Source organism: Grampus griseus (assembly GCF_964374135.1).
Source record: "Grampus griseus genome assembly, chromosome: 12".
Classification (NCBI taxonomy): Eukaryota; Metazoa; Chordata; class Mammalia; order Artiodactyla; family Delphinidae; genus Grampus; species Grampus griseus.
Genome location: NC_139006.1, coordinates 16,237,352 through 16,256,053, shown reverse-complemented (window position 1 = coordinate 16,256,053; position 18,702 = coordinate 16,237,352). Strand labels below are relative to the sequence as shown.

The following is an 18,702-nucleotide window of genomic DNA, read 5'->3' as shown; positions in this document are numbered from 1 at the left end:
GGATCCATCTGCTTCTTGCTCTCACAGACGCCGCGCCCCTGTCCGCGCCAGCCTTCTCCTTAGTCTTCCCGTTTCTGAAGATGGTGCTGACCGAGATGCCCCACCACAGCAAGGAGGAGGAGGAGCGCGTGGCCCAGATTCTTCAGATCCTCACCGTCCACGCCCAGCTGAGGGCCTCACCCAGCAGCCCGCCAGGGCGTGTGGACGAGGTTGGCCCGGGGAGCTCGGCTCCCTCTCGGTTTGAGGGCGTTGGGGAGGCAGGGGCTTCTGACGCTTCCCATGAACAATTCTGGGGGGGAGGTCATGCAGCATATACATATACCTATAGCAGCAACCATTGGTGAGGAGAACCCAAATGTTCTATTCAGTGTGGTTGTCAAGACCTCACAGAAGCTTATGGGTCTCTTGTGTCTGATAGTTTCTGACCCAAAGAAGTTGAAGGATTTTGTATTAATTTATTGTTTTGTTTCTAACTCAGAAGATAGTTCTGATCACTCTCTCTCCCTTTGACTTGCTTATGATTGTGAGACTGGAGCTCATTCATTGAGGAGTTTTCTTTTTAATAGATTATGTTCTAAAAATTTGCCAAAGTAATGCATGTGTAAAATTCCAACAGTACAGAAGCAAAAAGAGAAATGCCACTCCCTAGAGGTAACTGTTGCTAACAGTTTAGCCTATACCCTTGTGGACTTTTTTTTTTTTAAGCACATTCAAAACTCATACCCACAAACACAGTAAAGCAAAAATGGATTGCACTCCTTCTTTCATGGGACGATATTCTGTGGGTCTCCTCCGGTGTCCGGATCCATGTGATCCACGTCACATGGATCTAATTTCACAGGCTGCGTGGGGTTCTATGCTGTGGGTTCACCATGGTTTAGTTAACTTTTTACTTGTTGATTGATATTTTTAGGTTGTTTCTAACGTTTCCATATTTTGAACATCGCTGTGGTGTGCCCCCTTGTACATTTATGTCCCTTGCACACTGTGTGAACATTTCTATAGGACAGATTCTTGGGCATGGAATTGTTAGGTTCTGTGACATGTTCTGAGCTATACCCTCACTGAGTGTTTTCTTTTCTCCAATCCTAATACAACCTCACGTAGTGGTAATCTTGCCAACGATGGGTGAAAGAATGGTGTAATGTTTTATTTCACATTTTTTTACTTTACTTGTAAAGTTCAGTATCTCTTCATATGTTTATGGGCCACCTGTATTTCATATTCTGTGAGTTTCAACCAAGGTTAAGAGTTTATTTATTTTTAGTCCCTGAAGATCTGGTTGACTGGGGTTGGCTCCTGTGGATTGAGTTGTAAACCTGACAGGGTTTCTACAGTGGAGTCAGCAGTATGACCCAGAATGTTCCCCTGTGGGTGAGAGGGTGCTGCTTCATGTGCCACCGGACTTGGTTACATACCTTCCCTGGAGCTTCACCCTGACTTACCTTCTGTTCTCTCTTAGAATGGCCCAGAGTTGCTGCCTCGTGTGGCCATGCTGCGCCTTCTGACTTGGGTGATCGGCACAGGCTCTCCCCAACTGCAGGTGATCTGGTTCCCAGTTGGCTTTTGCTGTGACTCAGTTCATGACCCCAACCTCAGGTTCTAGTTCTCTCAGCCCTCAGTTCTGGCCTTGGGCAGAAGGGCTGCTTTTGAGAGCCAGCCTGACTGTTCTCAGCTGGTGAGGGGTTTTGCTTGGGTCCTGCCACTGGCCTTGGCCTGGCGCTGGGGTCTGAGCCCTAGTACGGCTGTGGGGTGGGTGTTCTCAGTTCAGATTCCTCCCTGGGCTCCTCAGCCCATCACCTGGCTCCCCTGCCTGGCCCCATAGTAGGAAAAAAAAATTGGGGAACTGAGCCCAGCGGATGGATGTCTTCCTCAGGTTCTGGCTTCAGACGCCCTGACCACCCTGTGTGCCAGCAGCAGTGGCGAGGATGGCTGTGCCTTTGCAGAGCAGGAGGAGGTGGACGTGCTGCTCTGCGCCTTGCTGTCCCCCTGTGCTAGTGTGCGGGACACTGCGCTCCGGGTGCGTGCCCACTCCCTCTTGGGGCTACCTTGGCATCCCTTGTCCCTCAGCGTCCCTGTTCGAGCTGCCCTGATGGGAGATGCCGCACATATGCACCAGCGTGTCCTGGAGGCAAAGAGGAGAGGTCACAGAGTGTGGTTTGGGGTCATTCTAGGAATTGGAACAGCTAAGCAGTTGTCATGTATCACTGCCTATTTTTTTCTTCACCTCGGAAGACTTCACCTAATTTCTAAAACGGAATGTGGATCTTGGTACTTTTATAGACAGATGTAACTCACAGGATTGGTTCATTTCTTCAACCTACTACCTTATACTTGCTTTCTCTTGGTGCTTTGGGACCCAAAGCTAAAGGATCCCCTTGGAGTATGAGACATTGATTCCCAGATGCCAGACTGCAGGCTCCTGCTATTGCTCTGTGACAGAGTTTGCACTGGTCCTTGGTAAAAATTTGAAAAACAATGGCAATGTGGCAGATAGTTCCTAAAACAAAGGGAATGTCCTTTTTCTGAGGTTTTGTCTGACTTGCGTGTTTAGAGTTAAATTTTTAAATTTTATGTTAGAAAAGATTCTACCGCTATATGCCATCATTTCATGAAAGAAAAGCTCTTTGAAGAGCAGCTAATGAGCTGAACTGACTCATGGCATTCCCTAACCAGTGCTGTCCAGTGCAATGTTCTGCAGGGCTGGAAATATACATCTGTGCTGTCCAGTGTGGCAGCCACCAGCCAGCATATGGCTATTGAGCACTTGAAATGTGGCTGGTGCAGCTGAAAAAGTTAGAGTTCGTTTTAAATGATTTCACTGTGGAGACCCACGTGCGGCTAATGGCTACGTCTTGGACGGTTCAGCCCTAGCGGGAGGCAGGGTGGTAGGGGACAGGTCAGAGGCTCTTCCCAAAGGTCATGCCTCACACGGTGTGGTCCCACCCCCTCTCAGGGGCTGTTGGAACTCCACATGGTATTGCCAGCGCCTGATACTGATGAGAAGAATGGCCTGAACCTTCTGCGGAGGCTCTGGGTGGTCAAGTTTGACAAGGAGGAGGAGATCCGGAAGCTGGCAGAGAGGTGAGAGCCGTCGGAAGGCTGGTTTTCCTGCTCTGTTCTCTTTCCCCTCATGAAATAACTGGACCCAGCGTGCTCAGCCTACAGAGGGAAAAAGGGTCGGGTGGTCGGGTTTGGCAGGGCCCGTGCTGCAGATCCTTGTCTGACCAGCTCCGCCTTTGGTCTGCTACAGGCTCTGGTCAACCATGGGCCTAGATCTGCAGCCAGACCTCTGCTCCTTGCTCATCGACGACGTCATCTATCATGAGGCAGCTGTGAGGCAGGCCGGGGCTGAAGCCCTCTCCCAAGCAGTGGCGCGTTACCAGCGGCAGGCGGCGGAGGTTATGGGCAGGCTTATGGAGATTTACCAGGAGAAGCTCTATGTGAGTCGTCTGTGCACCGCGATGCAGTCTGGGTGTGTAAGGGTGGGTTGGACCATTTTCAACCTCCCACCTGCTCCAAACAGGAGCCATACTGTGGCTCAGGGTGGCTTGTGCCTAATCTCCCGTCTCACCTGGGTCATTGGCTTTATTGGAGAGAGCACTGCAGTGCATTGATCAACCTGTCTGTTGCAGCGGCCGCCCCCGGTGCTGGATGCTTTGGGACGAGTTATCTCAGAATCTCCTCCAGATCAGTGGGAAGCCAGGTATAACAGTTGCTTCAGCCTTGTACCACTCAGTGCTTTCTGAGGTGTGGCAGGTTGGCTGGGCTGGGTGCTGTGAAGAGGCAGCATGGGATAATGGATCAGCGGAGGGAAACAGCAAGACCTCCCTCTGAGTCAGAGACTTGAGTTCAAGTTCTGGCTCTTCCTGGCTAGCTAGACGACATGTTTCTCCTTTCCTCCGAGGGACTCTGTTTCTGTAGAGGTCCCTGGGCCCCTCCTTACTGCTGTAGCTGAAAGAATAATAGTACTTAGCCTTTGTAGAGTATGTCCACTTCTGAATGCCTTCACATCTGGTTCCTTCACCTCCCTTTCCTCCTCCCCTGGAGGGAGAGGGGTAGGCGATGCACTCACACATGGGGAAACAGAGGCAGAGCTGGTCCCCTCCCCAAGGTCACCCTGTAGGAGGTAAACTCTGGACAGATAGGAGGTCTCTGTTTTACAAGTGGGCCGTTGCCACACCAGTGGGCACAGCAGTGGGTAAGCACAGGGCATTGGGCTCTGTGTTGTGCTCTGCCCCTGAAGCAGTGTTTGCTGTTGGCAGGCTCACTCTCCTAGTGACATACTGGGATAGGTGCCACCAGCAGGGGAGGAGGCCTCTGGCTTGCCCTTGCCCCCTTGACATGCTCCCCCTTCTTTCCTAGGTGTGGCTTGGCTTTGGCCCTGAACAAGCTCTCCCAGTGTTTGGACAGTTCTCAGGTGAAGCCACTCTTTCAATTTTTTGTCCCTGATGCCCTCAACGACCGAAACCCAGATGTCCGGAAGTGCATGTTAGATGCAGCCCTTGAGACGCTCAACACGCATGGGAAGGTAAAAGATTTCAGCTAGCTGAGGAGGTGGGGAGAAGGCTGGGCCAAGGTGGGCTGAGCAGTGGTGCCACAGGGATGCTGAGTGCTCGAAATCCTGGCAGGGCACTAGCCCCTGTGGAAAATTCCATTTGTATTTCTTTTGAGTCATAAAGACCCCCCCAAAAGGGTGTTAAATTCTTGTAAGTCTGCTGCAGTCCTGCCAGAAGACTGGGAAACCCGCTGGCACTGCTGGCTAGCTTGTTAGGATGCCTGTCCCAGAGCCAGACTTGGGCTTGGTCCTGGGGCAGAGACCGTCATCCCCAGGCACAGCCTATGGGCTGATGTGAGGATCCAGGAGCTCTTGGCTTTCCAGGAGAACGTCAACTCGCTGCTGCCGGTGTTTGAGGAGTTCCTGAAGAACGCACCCAATGATGCCAGCTATGACGCTGTGCGGCAGAGCGTGGTGGTCCTGATGGGCTCTCTAGCCAAGCACCTGGAAAAGAGCGACCCCAAAGTGAAGCCTATTGTCGCCAAGCTCATCGCCGCTCTCTCCACCCCCTCCCAACAGGTACCTGCCCCCTGGCCTGGGGCCCCAACTGTGGGTGGGCAGTGGGACTCTAGGGACAGAGTCGGGTATCAGGGTGCAGAAGGCCTAGTTCTCTGCGAGGAGTCATCTCGTCTCGGGACAGCCTGGTTTATAGTCAGGAATACTCACCTCTGGAGGGGGAGTTAGTTTGTTACTTTGTTCTAGTAGACCTCTTAGATGTTTTCATTTTTTTCTACTCATTTTCTAAGAGTCATTTTTTGCATTTAGAGTAAACCTGTCCCTGGGGATACAGAGGTTTAAAAAAAAAAAATGAATCGTTCTTGTTGTGTTAGCCTTTTCCTGATCCTCTCCCTGCGTTAGTTATATGTTTTGGGGGCCTTGTGATGCAGCCTCCAAGCCACAGTGCAAAGGATTTTTTTTTTTCTCTTATTTAAAAAACACATTTACATGTATTTTCTGTTATTTGCATTTCGGACAATCCAGAGGGTCCTCCTCAAAGGCACAGTTGAAAACCACAGGTTTACTGAATTGTGGTCAAATAGTCTGTCAGAGTACCTGGCCTCCCAAGCTTCCTGCCCAGGCCCCTGGCTGCAGACTGCCTCGCTGCCCTGGTCGGACTTCATGAGCTGTGGCTGGAAGACGATTGACAGCATCTTTTGGGACTGCTTGATTTGGACCTGGCCCTGTAAGGCCCAGCCCCATTTCCCTGACTGACAAATTTGAAAACTGAGAGACTTGGGTTGTTTTTAAGGAGGCACAGTAGCATGTTTCTCTCTGGATCTTCCTCTGTGAGTGGGTTTAAGCTTCCTGAGGTTTTACCCCACCTGCCCAGGCCTAGGTTCTCTCTTCAGACCAGAAATAGCACCGTAATGGCTGATGCTCTCCTGGCTAACAGATGTAGCGTGCACCCTGACGGAATGCGGGTCAGGCATGAGCTTGTACCACCATCTGCCTTTCCGATGCTCTGTGTGGTCTGACAGGCGGTGGGTGGCTGAGATGGGGCTGGGGGACGTCTAGGGGTGAGGTGCTGCAGAAGACTGCATCGGCTGCCAGGGCCTGGCTGTGGTTGAGCTGCAGCACTGACGCGGCGGGCCCCTCCCCCAGGTCCAGGAATCCGTGGCCAGCTGCTTGCCGCCCCTCGTCCCCGCCATCAAGGAGGACGCTGGAGGGATGATCCAGAGGCTGATGCAGCAGCTGCTGGAGTCAGACAAGTACGCTGAGCGCAAAGGGGCTGCTTACGGGCTGGCGGGCCTGGTAAAGGGCCTGGGCATCCTGTCGCTGAAGCAGCAGGAGATGATGGCTGCGCTGACTGATGCCATCCAGGACAAGAAGAACTTCCGCCGCCGAGAGGGTGAGTGTCTCCAAGCTCGGTGCCGCCCAGCGTGGGAGGTCAGTCCCCATGGCTGCCAGAGGAGGGAATCTGGCTTTTCCTCCCCTGCTGAAGGCTGGCGTTTGTGTGTGTGCTGCAGGGGGGGCAGCTGTCTGTGAGCCATTCCATCCCATCCTTGCTGATGCGGCCCGGACTTCCCTTTTTTCTAACTCAGCAACACCCTCAGCTGAGAGAGACTTGCCATTCTAGCTGTTAGTGCTCCCTGTTCTCACCTCCTTTCTGCTCAGGGGAGGTAGAGGGGCTGCTCCCTCACGGGGCAGCCACTTTAGTCCCACAGCTGCCCTGAGTGTTTCCAGAGGATGAGGAGGTGGTGGGGAGCTTGTCCTGTGGCTGCCCCGAGAGGACATCCTGTTCCCAGCCGTCCTGCCTTCTCCCCCAGGAGCGCTCTTTGCCTTCGAGATGCTCTGCACCATGCTGGGGAAGCTCTTCGAGCCGTATGTGGTTCATGTGCTGCCCCATCTGCTGCTGTGCTTCGGGGATGGGAACCAGTACGTGCGTGAGGTAAGTCCTGAGGCTGCACTTGGGAATGGCTGGCAGTGGTTCGAGGCCCCTGCTGCTGGCAAGCCCTCTGCCCGCATCTTGGACACTGGTTACTGGTACGGACTGCTCTGGTTCCCAGTGAAGTACTGAAGCCCTGTGAGGTGAGAAACCATGTTTCTCCTGCTCAGCTGTCTCTGCGGGCCTGGGCACAGGGTCTGACGCAGTAGACCCCCCCAGTGAGCGTTGGTCACCAGGAGAACCCTCGGTCCAGCATCAGGCCTTGACCCTTGCGTAGCCGAGGAGGCCCCTGAACATCTTTTCTCCTCCCTTGAGGCTGCAGATGACTGTGCCAAGGCTGTGATGAGCAACCTGAGTGCTCATGGGGTGAAGCTGGTGCTCCCCTCCTTATTGGCTGCCCTGGAGGAGGAATCCTGGAGGACCAAAGCCGGTAAGGCCACTCCCTCCCTCCCTCCCTCAACTTCCTGTTCTGAAAACTGCCCTTACAGGGGTCCAGAGCCACAGCTCTTGTGCTGTGTGTGCTCCCCAGCCCAGGGATGAGGCCAAGACTCTGGTTAGGCAGCTCATTCCTTTATTAGTTTGTTGCTTTCTTGCAAAGAACAGGCCTCTCACAGGAGCCACAGACCTAAGTCAGGAAATCGCAGAGCTTTAAGGCTTGTCTGTGGCTAGGTCTGTGATTTTAAAGCCTTTCTCCCCACCCCATTAAACCGCCTTTTTTTTTTTTTTTTTAATGAATCAATTTTTATTTTATTTTTGGTGGTGTTGGGTCTTTGTTGCTGCGCGTGGGCTTTCTCTAGTTGCGGCAAGCGGGGGCTATTCTTCATTGCAGTGCGTGGGCTTCTCACGCAGTGGCTTCTCTTGTTGTGGAGCACGGGCTCTAGGTGCGTGGGCTTCAGGAGTTGTGGCACGCGGGCTCAGTAGTTGTGGCTCGCGGGCTCTAGAGCGCAGGCTCAGTAGTCATGGCACACGGGGCGGGCTTAGTTGCTCTGCGGCATGTGGGACCTTCCCGGACCAGGGGTTGAACCTGTGTCCCCTGCGTTGGCAGGCAGATTCTTAACCACTGCGCCACCAGGGAAGTCCCGAAACCCCTTTTTAAAAAATGTAATCTTATTTGGAATCCTAATTTGTAAAACAGAGTTGCTCAGGTTTGGGGAGGGTCAGCATCGGGGCTTCCTCCTCAGTCCTTCAGGCTTCCCCCTACATCTTGAAAAATCACAATCTTAATCAGTCTCCTCATTTGTGGATGAGGAGACTGAGGCCAGAGAAATTCAGTGAATTGACCTTGGATCACTGTCAGCTCTAAGCCAGGTCTGGCCACTCTCCCCAATACTGCCCAGCCTCTTGCCCAGGCTCAGCAGGCCTCAGGAGCATTTTGCTCGCTTGGCTGGAGCCCGACCCTGTGCCCTCTTCCCGGGACTGCTGGAGCAGTCTGCAGAGGAGCAGGCCGTGTGTCCCTTGCCCGGGCAGCCAGCCCAGGCGACTTGCCAACCTGTGCTCAGTGATTTCATGCTGGGCGTGTGTCTGCCGTCTGCAGGGTCAGTGGAATTGCTTGGGGCGATGGCGTACTGTGCTCCTAAGCAGCTGTCGTCCTGCCTACCCAACATCGTGCCCAAGCTCACAGAGGTGCTCACCGACTCCCACGTCAAAGTGCAGAAGGCCGGACAGCAGGCGCTCAGGCAAATTGGCTCCGTCATCAGGAACCCGGAGATCCTGGGTACGCCTCTCCCACGAGGGCACTGGCCCCGGTTCCTCCTCCTATCCCTGGACACTGCAGGGAACATGCACCCATTCAGCTTAGGCCCTCTGAGGACAGATATGTTCACATTGAGGTAACCTCTAAATTTGGGGGAGCCCTTTTCCTACGATAATAAGTGGAAAGTAGTTTGGAAGTGGTCTGTTTTCCTGTTGGTCTGGAGCAGTCATTGACTGCTCAGGTAGGGAAACTGAGTTGTTGGCCCAGAAATAGCTTGACTCTAAGGGAGCCTTGAGGTCAACAGATAAATGACAAGCTCTGGACCACATCTGCATCATCCAAAGTGTTAGGTTTTGGGGAACTTTTCTATTCTCTCTCATTCTAGGAGGCCTGTGATAGAGGGGTTAGGGAGCTTACTTTTTACTGTGGTTATTTCTTGAGTAATTAGGGAAAGATTGATTTCTAGAAACAAACCCCAGCCAGCTACCTTGACCAGTACTGTACTTGTTAATTTTTAAGCTTCAGCATAGAACATCGGTACCCATTCAGTGCCTTTCAGCCTGAGTATTTCCAGACTTGTTTTCATTCAGAAAATGATGGGTTTTTGTTTTTGTTTTTTAAGGGATGAATAGGTAGATGTGGATTTTGTTGTTGTTTACAATGTCCAACACCCCTGGGGATTTCTAAGTCCCAGAATAGTCTCATCTCTATCAAATGAATGCCTTCATTTTCAGAATCCAGCCTGGGGCCTTTTTTTTTTTTAATTGACTAGTTTGTATAATGTAAAATTCACTTCTCAAAAATGTACAACTTAGTGGTTTTTAGCATTTTCACAAAATTATGTAAGTATCACTGCTGTTCAGTTCCGGGGCATTTTCATCATCTCAGAAAGGAACCCCACACCCAGCCATTAGCATTCACTCCTCATTTCCCCTCCTACCTCTAGCCTCTGACAACCACTAATCTATTTTCTGTCTCTGAGTTTGCCTATTCTGGACACTTCACGTAAATGGCATCATACAGTGTGTGGCCTTTTATGTCTAGCTTCTTGCATTTAGCATTATGTTTTCAAGGTTCATCCACACTGTAGCATGTAACAGTACTTCTTTCCTTTTATGGCCCAATAATGTATTCCAATGAATGAGTATACCACATTTTGTTTATCCATTCATCAATTGGTAGATGTTTGGGTCGTTTCCACTTTTTGGCTGTTAATATTGCTATGAACGTCTGTATCCAAGGTTTTTTTTTTTTTCCCTGTAGGCATGATTTCAGTTCTCTTGGTTAGATACCTAGGAATGGAATCGCTGGGTCATGTGGTAACTGTTTACCTTTTTGAGGAAGTGCTAGACTGTTACCCCACGCAGCTGTACCATTTGACATTCCCGGCAGCAGTGTATGCGAGTTCCAGTTGCCACCTCTGTTATTGTCTGTCTTTTTGGTTACAGTCATCCTCGTGGGTGTGAAGTGGCATTTCATTGTGGTTTTGATTTGCATTTCCCTAATGACTAATGATGTGGAACATGTTTTCATGTGCTTATTTTTCATTTGCATATCTTCTTTGGAAAACTGTCTGTTCAAATCCTTTGCCCATTTTTTAACTGAGTTATTAGTTTTTTGTTGTTGTTGTTTTCTGTTGTTGTTTTTTTTGGTCTGCGTGCTTGGCTTGCGTGATCTTAGTCGCCTGACCAGGGATTGAACATGGGTCCTGGCAGTGAAAGCACCAAGTCCTAACCACTGGACTGCCAGGGAATTCCCTTAAAAGTCTTGACCAGCATGTGTCTTTGTAGTTGTTGAATTCCCTGGGTTTGTGGAAAAGATAAGCCAGGTATTCCTCTTGGAATTCCTTCTGCTGGGCTGATGGTGCTGAACTTTTGAGAGCTTGTTGTACCTGGGCTTAGCTGCTCTGAGTATTGTGTGCTTCACTCCCACCACTGGTTCAGGGGCCTTTGGTGTCTCCAAACAGTTTTTTCTCAAGACCACTTTGGGTTGCTGCTTCCAGAATAAGATCCATGTTGTCCAAGTAGCTCTCCCACGGAGGCCCAGCACTGAGGCTGCAGCTCAGTGCCATTGAAGCTAGCCCACAGGTGCCCCACCAGACCACAACTGTGCAGTGCAAAGGGGTGATGGCTGCTGTCCCCACACCGCTTCCTCTTGGGGAGCAAGAATAGAGTTGCTCTTTGCAGACAGGCTGGCTTCCTCAGTTGGCGATTCGCGGGGCTCTAGGGAGGGGTGACCTTGGACTCCCTTCTCTTTTGGCTCCCTCTAGTGCTGGGGATCCAGCAGATTTGCCACACCATAGACTTGTACAAAGCAGCCTCTCTCTTGTTTGGACATGCAGCCATTGCCCCAGTCCTGCTGGATGCCCTGACGGACCCCTCTCGGAAGACCCAGAAGTGCTTGCAGACCTTGCTGGATACCAAGTTTGTCCACTTCATTGATGCCCCGTCCCTGGCCCTCATCATGCCCATTGTCCAGAGAGCCTTCCAGGACCGTTCCACGGACACACGAAAGATGGCAGCCCAGATCATTGGCAACATGTACTCCCTGACAGACCAGAAGGTATCAGCCTATCTGGGGCTCATACAGGACAGACTAATGGATGCTGGTTTAGGGCACAGAGTCCCTACTGACAGTAGACACAGGAGAGCTATGAGCATTTGGCCCCTGATTATATTTGTGGGGAGAAATGGACCATTTGGGGGTGGAGGGTAGAAATCTAGGCTCTCTGGGCATCTTCCAGAACATAGCGATACAAGTCCTTACTAGCTCAGACCCCAGGTGAGGCCTGTCCCACTGGGCTCCTTTTATAGATTGACAGGGAGGAAAGGTCCAGCCTTGCCTCTGACGACCTTTCAGGAGTGTTGGGAAACCGGCTGCTGCTTTGACTGCTTGCGGTGTTTTCTTATTGAAAGCATTTGCTTCTGTAAGCCTCTCAGAGGAAATTAGCCTAGTTTGGGAGATTGACTTTGTTTGTTTACTTGCTCCTAGGGGCTTGGATGTGTGATCTCACTACCACAGATCTGCTTTGCTTGCTGAGGCTATGGGCACAAGAGATAAAGTGGGAAAGTTAGTCAATCCTAGGAAATTTGGGATAGTTGGAAAACCAAAAAATTTTATCCATAGCCCTCCAAAAGCTAAAATAATTATTGTTAATGTTTTTAAATTACATGTAAAAAAATGATATTTCCGGGCTTCCCTGGTGGCGCAGTGGTTGAGAGTCCGCCTGCCGATGCAGGGGACACGGGTTCGTGCCCCGGTCCGGGAAGATCCCACATGCCGCGGAGCGGGTGGGCCCGTGAACCATGGCCGCTGAGCCTGCGCATCCGGAGCCTGTGCTCCGCAATGGGAGAGGCCACAACAGTGAGAGGCCCGCGTACCGCAAAAAAAAAAAAAAAAAAAAAAAGATATTTCCAAACATAAATGTATTTCTAAGTTATAGCAAGTTATTCATAAAACTGAGTTTTTAATAGTTATGTAATATTCCAACGAGTTTATATATCATAACTTATATAATTCTATTGTTGGTCATACAGTGTCCAAGGTTTTTTGCTATTTTAAATGATGCTGCAGTGAACATAAGGCATTTTCTATATTTAAAACTGTTTCTGAAAGCTGAATGCCGTATCAAGAGACATAAACCTTTTAAGGTGAAGAGAGTGAAAAGATGATAATGCAATTCTGAAAGGAGTGCCAGAAGAATTTCCTAGATTCCTGAGTCTGGGCAGCCCTTGGTCCCAGGAGGAGGAAGAGCATTGAACTGCATCTGGGGGCTCACTCGACCTCTTGAGGATGGGCCTGGGGTCCCTTGTAGGTTTCCCTGAGCAATCACATGGGCCTTCAAGGAACCAGTGGGAGTGATGGGGGTTCTTTGCCAGTGACAAGCACCCCTGTGAGCGCTCCTAGTCAACAGAATGGTGTGGTCAGGGTCCACCGTGAAGCAGGGCTGGAGAAAGCCGGAATTGGGCCTCCCCTGAGCCACCTCTTCTGTTATTGCAGGACTTGGCTCCTTACCTGCCAAGCGTCACGCCTGGTCTGAAAGCTTCTCTTTTGGATCCTGTACCTGAGGTGAGTCTGGGAGGAAAGGGGGCAGGAGCTCGTTATTTTAGCCCAGTCCCAGAAAATTGATTCCTAAGAATTCCCTATAAGCTGCATTTGCGTCTGTCTGGTAAAGGGAAGGAGACCCTAGGGCACCCCGCCTTGCTCCTGCATGGTCACCTGGTCTTGAGCCACATCTCCTCACCATCCCTGCTCTTGGTTACCTGACAGGTGCGGACGGTGTCTGCAAAGGCTCTTGGAGCCATGGTGAAGGGCATGGGGGAGTCATGCTTTGAGGACTTGCTGCCGTGGCTGATGGAGACACTGACCTATGAGCAGAGCTCTGTGGATCGCTCAGGCGCTGCGCAGGGTGAGGCAGGGCGGGCCCAGGGCCCAGACCGGCAGTGCCTTCTGGGAACCCTTAGATCTGATGGGCTCATTCTGTCCTTTTCTTGCAGGGTTGGCCGAGGTCATGGCTGGCTTGGGGGTGGAGAAATTGGAGAAGCTGATGCCAGAAATTGTGGCTACAGCCAGCAAAGTGGACATTGCACCCCACGTCCGAGATGGCTATATCATGATGTTCAACTACCTGCCCATCACCTTCGGGGACAAGTTCACTCCTTATGTGGGACCCATCATCCCCTGTATCCTCAAAGTAGGCACCAGCGAAAATGCTGAGGATAGAATTACTGAGGAGGGCAGGACACATGCACTCTCCCAGAGAGCTAGGGCTCCCCGCCAATTGGGACTGGGTGGCAGGAGTCCTCATCCTGCTCTTCAGGGAGTCCCATTTCCTCTTAGGTTTGGGTGCCTAGGGGGAGGCAGTTCTGGCTGACCCACCCTCTGTTTGCACAGGCTCTTGCTGATGAGAACGAGTTTGTGCGTGATACCGCTCTGCGTGCGGGCCAGCGGGTCATCTCCATGTACGCCGAGACGGCCATAGCCCTGCTGCTGCCCCAGCTGGAGCAAGGCCTCTTTGACGACCTCTGGAGAATAAGGTGAGAACTCAGGCGGAAAGAGCCAGTGGCCATAGTTCTGTGTTTGGGGAACTGAGAAATGAAAAGCAAAATGCTGCGAAAAACTCTCAATTTTTCCAGACCCTCACTTTTAACCATTTTGTAACTCCAGTATCCCATAGCAGTGTCTTCAATTCTAATTCTCTTCTAAAAAGTTTTCTCTATTCAGTCCTTCAGTTTGTGTCAAAATTTTAAATGCAAATGCTTTTTAATCTGAAAATTCTACTTCTAGGATTTTATTGCAAGGACATATTTAGTCAAGTGCTTAAAGATGTATTTAGAAGGATGTTTGTTGCGGTATTGTTTATCATTTGAAAAACTGAAGGTAGGTTTACAAAAGTCATCGCACATCCACACCATGAACTTTGATTTGGCCATTACAAAGAATGGCATAAGGACTATGTCAGCTGACACAGAAAGCTCCTCGACCTATTGTTGATGGAAAGGTGCAGGCCATGGCCCGGTGTATGTGGTGCAGGCCCACTTCACACATGGTGTGTGTGGGAGGGTGATGTGTACAAGGGTGTCACTGGAGTGTCAGAGTGGTTGCCTGGGTGCTGGGAGTCTGGGTGATTGTTTACACTCTCTTTATATTTTTTTTGTATTGTTTGAATTTTCAATTTCAATATGGTATTTCTGTAATCATTAAAAACAATAAATCTGGGCTTCCCTGGTGGCGTAGTGGTTGAGAGTCCGCCTGCCAATGCAGGGGACATGGGTTCGTGCCCTGGTCCAGGAAGATCCCACATGCCGCGGGGTGGCTGGGCCCGTGAGCCATGGCCGCTGAGCCTGCGCGTCCGGAGCCTGTGCTCCGCAACGGGAGAGGCCACAGCAGTGAGAGGCCCACGTACCGCCAAAAAAACAACAACAATAAATCTAATTTAATTTAAAGAGAAACAAAAGTTTATCCTTCTAGGCCTCTCCTTATGTCTGTAGTTCTGATGATCCACATTCCTGGTTTCTTGTTAATACTTCCCTCTGTGCTCTCTTCTCTCTTTTTAATAACTTTATTATAGAAATTTTTGTATCTGCTTTTAAAAAATGTCCTTTTTTATTATTAAAGTAATGTTCATTAGTAGATAACTTGGAAGGAACATATGTGGGAGACTATAAAGAAATGAGTATCGTCTGTGACCTCTCCTGTTCTAAGAGAACCGCCATGAGTGTTTTGGGTACATTTCCTTCTATTCTCTTTTCTGTCCAGTGGCTTGGTTGTGCACTGAGACAGCCTCCTGTGACTGTGTGACTCTGTTCTTGGCCTCCTCAGGTTCAGCTCTGTTCAGCTCCTTGGGGATCTCCTGTTCCACATCTCAGGAGTCACAGGGAAGATGACCACAGAAACTGCCTCTGAAGATGATAACTTCGGAACTGCCCAGTCCAACAAGGTGTGTGCCTTATTTTGATTTTCCTCCCTCTGCTGATGGTAGGGAGACTCCCTGGCACTCACACTGTGGAGGCTTCACCACCTCGTGTTCTCTGCTTCTTTCCACTGTTGCAGGCAATCATCACTGCCCTGGGGGTAGATCGGCGGAACCGGGTGTTAGCAGGCCTGTACATGGGCCGCTCTGACACCCAGCTGGTTGTGCGGCAAGCATCCCTGCACGTCTGGAAGATTGTGGTCTCCAATACCCCCCGCACCTTGCGTGAGATCCTGCCCACCCTCTTTGGGCTCCTGTTGGGTTTCCTGGCCAGCACGTGTGCAGATAAGAGAACGGTAAGTTTCGCAGGCCTTGCTTCTGACCAAGCAGCCCCTGATGCCTCTGATGCCTGCAGAGGATGGGAGAGTCCCTAGGGTCCCCTATCTAACACGGGAGCATTTATTTATTTACTTAGTTATTCAACAAATATTTATCATTTACTATGTGCTAAGCAGCGGCCCAAGACCTGGGGAGATAGTGGAGAAGAAAGGCAGCCTCGTGGAGCTACAGTCTGGTAGAGGAGATGAATGTTAATCAAATAATCACAAAAACAGATGGAAAATGCAACTATGGCAAGTGCTATGTGGCACTGCTAATGCTTATAACAGGTCAACCAGCTGGGGGTCAGGGAAACCTTCTCAGAAGAAGTGATGCTTGAAGATGAACGATGAGTGAGCATTAATGGGTGGGGAGGTGATGAAAGACTGTTCCAGACCAAGGGACTAGTGCTTGAGATACCAGGATGGGATGTGCACAAGCCGTGAGGTGGGCGGGAATGCGGCCAACAGCAGGGGCTGAACGAAGGCCGGTGCAGCTGGAGGAGAGGCCCACCAGGGCTGATGATCGCTCCTGCCAGTCCTCTTTGGCCCACCCCCAACCCCCATCCCTGGCAAGCAGATGTGTATTTGGCTCTGAAGAAGGGTTTGCATGAGGCCTCAGAGGAGATGAGTTTTTTTCCTTAAAGTGTTTATCCCAAATTCAGGGTCCGCTTTCCTGGGCAAGAGCATGAGGGTTAAGTGACTTCTAGGCCCCAGTTTTTGATCCAGGGAAATCGGCCCTTGACTGGGCAGCACATGATGAGTTTCTTGGTCGTATATAAGGTGCCAGCTTTTGCTTTAGGTTGTGTAGGTGTGTGTGACGCAGAGAGATCATTTTATTTTGTCATGTTTTGCAAGCACCGTGGGGGCTCTCCAGGGGTAAGAGCGTTTGGGAAAGTTAAGTCTGGCTTGGATAAAGTCTGGGAGGTTCCAGGGCCCTCATTCTGGAGTTGTGCATGGGGTGCCCTGGGGTTTGCAGGGAGTCGATGTCCTGACTTGAGCTCTGCCGACAGATTGCAGCCAGGACACTGGGAGATCTCGTCCGGAAGTTAGGGGAGAAAATCCTACCTGAGATCATCCCTATCCTTGAGGAAGGCCTGAGGTCTCGGAAGAGTGACGAGAGGCAGGGAGTGTGCATTGGGCTGAGCGAGATCATGAAGTCCACCAGCCGGGACGCCGTGAGTATCTCCGCAGGGCCCTGCGGGTCCTGCACCTGACTCAGAGGGCCAGGGAGGTTATAGGACAAACTGCACCACTAGCGACACTTCACCCTCAGGGACATGCGAACCTCGCTCCAGAGGGCATTGCTGGCAGCGGGGTGCTGGCAGGGCCGCAGTGCATTGGAATTTCCCTCTCAGCTTTCCCATCAGTTTTACAGGCTATAAGACCTAAGCGATTTAGAGGCCTGGAGTAGCTTTTGGAGATTGGAGATAGTCTTTCCCTCACCACTCCTGAGGTTGCTCCAAGAGTAATCCTTTTGTGTCACTACATCAGTTCAGTTAACACGTGTGGTGCACTTAGCGGAGAAAGGAGGTGCGCGTGTGTGAGTGGTGGAGGGCGGCAGAGAGCAGGAGGGTGTGCTTGTTCTCAGAGGGAGCGGAGTAGATGAGAGTGAGTACCCAGTGGGTGGAAACGCATTGTCTCCAGCAATGAGACTGTTTCCATAGCAGCTACATTCAAGAGGGTTGGAGTCCTTTTCACTGACCCTACTTTTCTACGGTAATTGATCCTCCAAACATTGATCCTCCCCAACGTGGGGAGTAGGTTGAGAGTAGGCATAGAGCTCTCGATTGGGATGAAAGCACCAAAGCAATGAATGGGTGGCGGGTCAGAAATTCGAGCACGTAGCCAATTGCTCAGCCTGAAAAGCCTCGTCTGATTTACAGGATTCTTCTCCTCCTGTGTGTATCAGTATACGTATTACATTTGGGGTTTTATATTTGCATTTTTCAAAGAATAAAGGTAAATTCTGTCACCAAAAGAGCTGTGATTCATTAAATAGTAAGTGCCCCAAAGGCTGAGGCCTTGCTGGTGGCCATATTCATATTCAGTCCTTAGATTCATAGGGGGCGTTGCTTTGGTGGAATTGGTTGCAGAGGAAACAGAGCTGTCATTGGCCCCGTTGCAGATGCAAAGACTTCATAAGGAAGCAAGGTTTTTTCAATTTCAATTTTTATTTTATTTTTATTTATTTATTTATTTATGGTTGTGCTGGGTCTTTGTTGCTGCGCCAGGGCTTTCTCTAGTTGCGTCGAGTGGGGGCTACTCTTCGTTGCGGTGCGCAGGCTTCTCACTGCAGTAAGAAGCTTCTCTTGTTGTGGAGCACAGGCTCTAGGCATGCGGGCTTCAGTAGTTGTGGCATGCTGGCTCAGCAGTTGTGGCTCGCGGGCTCTAGAGCGCAGGCTCAGTAGTTGTGGCACGTGGGCTTAGCTGCTCTGCAGCATGTGGGATCTTCCTGGACCAGGGCTCAAACCCGTGTCCCCTGCATTGGCAGGTGGATTCTTAACCACTGTGCCACCAGGGAAGTCCCAGGGAGCAAGTATTTGAGTTGAGACTTGAAGAAGGACTCGGAGTTTCCTATGAAGATGAGCAAAAGAGTCTGGGGAGTGGAGGCCACATCACTAGGGTCCTTGACATGAGAACGAGTTTGAAGTTCCTGTAGGAGACCAGAGTATTTGGAGAACTTGCCGGAAAAAATCAGGCTATTAATTATTAAGTCTGGTGAAGGCTCCTTGGGAGTAGATTACACAGCCTCTCTGCTTTTTCATACTTGTGCATTTCCACAGAAACCATCTAAGTTAAAAAAAAAAAAGTCAAGCCCAGGGAGCAGCGGTGGCCTGGCTGGGCCAGAGGTCCTCACCGCCCCCCTGCTGATTTCTTCTCCCTCTGCCACGTCGGGTTCAGTACACCTGTACCGTTGCAGGTGCTGTATTTCTCCGAGTCCCTTGTGCCCACGGCAAGGAAGGCCTTGTGTGACCCGCTGGAGGAGGTCAGAGAGGCGGCGGCCAAGACCTTTGAGCAGCTGCACTCCACCATCGGCCACCAGGCTCTGGAGGACATCCTCCCGTTTTTACTGAAGCAGCTGGTGAGTGGCTCTGCCCCACACCTACCAATCGGGCTTTTACCATCTCTGTAGAGGCAACACGCGGGGGGCTGATTCTGCCAAGGCAGCCGCAGTGTGGGCCCCAGAGGGAGTGGGTGCACAGGATGGGATTTGGCTCTGTGTTTCTCCTTTGACAGTCAGTCCATGTGGGTGCAGAGGGAGGAGGGGAGGAG

The 18,702-nt window shown here is 50.9% G+C and overlaps 1 protein-coding gene across 1 annotated transcript in view; it reads left to right on the top strand.

Annotated features, from left to right (window-relative positions):
- GCN1 (GCN1 activator of EIF2AK4) overlaps positions 1–18,702 on the top strand; it is a 56,902-nt gene that overhangs the window by 28,338 nt on the left and 9,862 nt on the right. Inside the window, exons 26-46 of the mRNA XM_082668252.1 lie at positions 28–209; positions 1,463–1,543; positions 1,877–2,020; positions 2,957–3,084; positions 3,254–3,443; positions 3,636–3,706; positions 4,366–4,531; positions 4,883–5,077; positions 6,161–6,407; positions 6,826–6,947; positions 7,260–7,374; positions 8,479–8,658; positions 10,979–11,199; positions 12,637–12,705; positions 12,907–13,045; positions 13,134–13,330; positions 13,531–13,673; positions 14,959–15,076; positions 15,190–15,405; positions 16,440–16,604; positions 18,350–18,511. Of these exons, the coding sequence (XP_082524378.1) occupies positions 28–209; positions 1,463–1,543; positions 1,877–2,020; positions 2,957–3,084; positions 3,254–3,443; positions 3,636–3,706; positions 4,366–4,531; positions 4,883–5,077; positions 6,161–6,407; positions 6,826–6,947; positions 7,260–7,374; positions 8,479–8,658; positions 10,979–11,199; positions 12,637–12,705; positions 12,907–13,045; positions 13,134–13,330; positions 13,531–13,673; positions 14,959–15,076; positions 15,190–15,405; positions 16,440–16,604; positions 18,350–18,511 (3,251 nt within the window). The remainder of the gene's footprint in view (positions 1–27; positions 210–1,462; positions 1,544–1,876; positions 2,021–2,956; positions 3,085–3,253; positions 3,444–3,635; positions 3,707–4,365; positions 4,532–4,882; positions 5,078–6,160; positions 6,408–6,825; positions 6,948–7,259; positions 7,375–8,478; positions 8,659–10,978; positions 11,200–12,636; positions 12,706–12,906; positions 13,046–13,133; positions 13,331–13,530; positions 13,674–14,958; positions 15,077–15,189; positions 15,406–16,439; positions 16,605–18,349; positions 18,512–18,702) is intronic.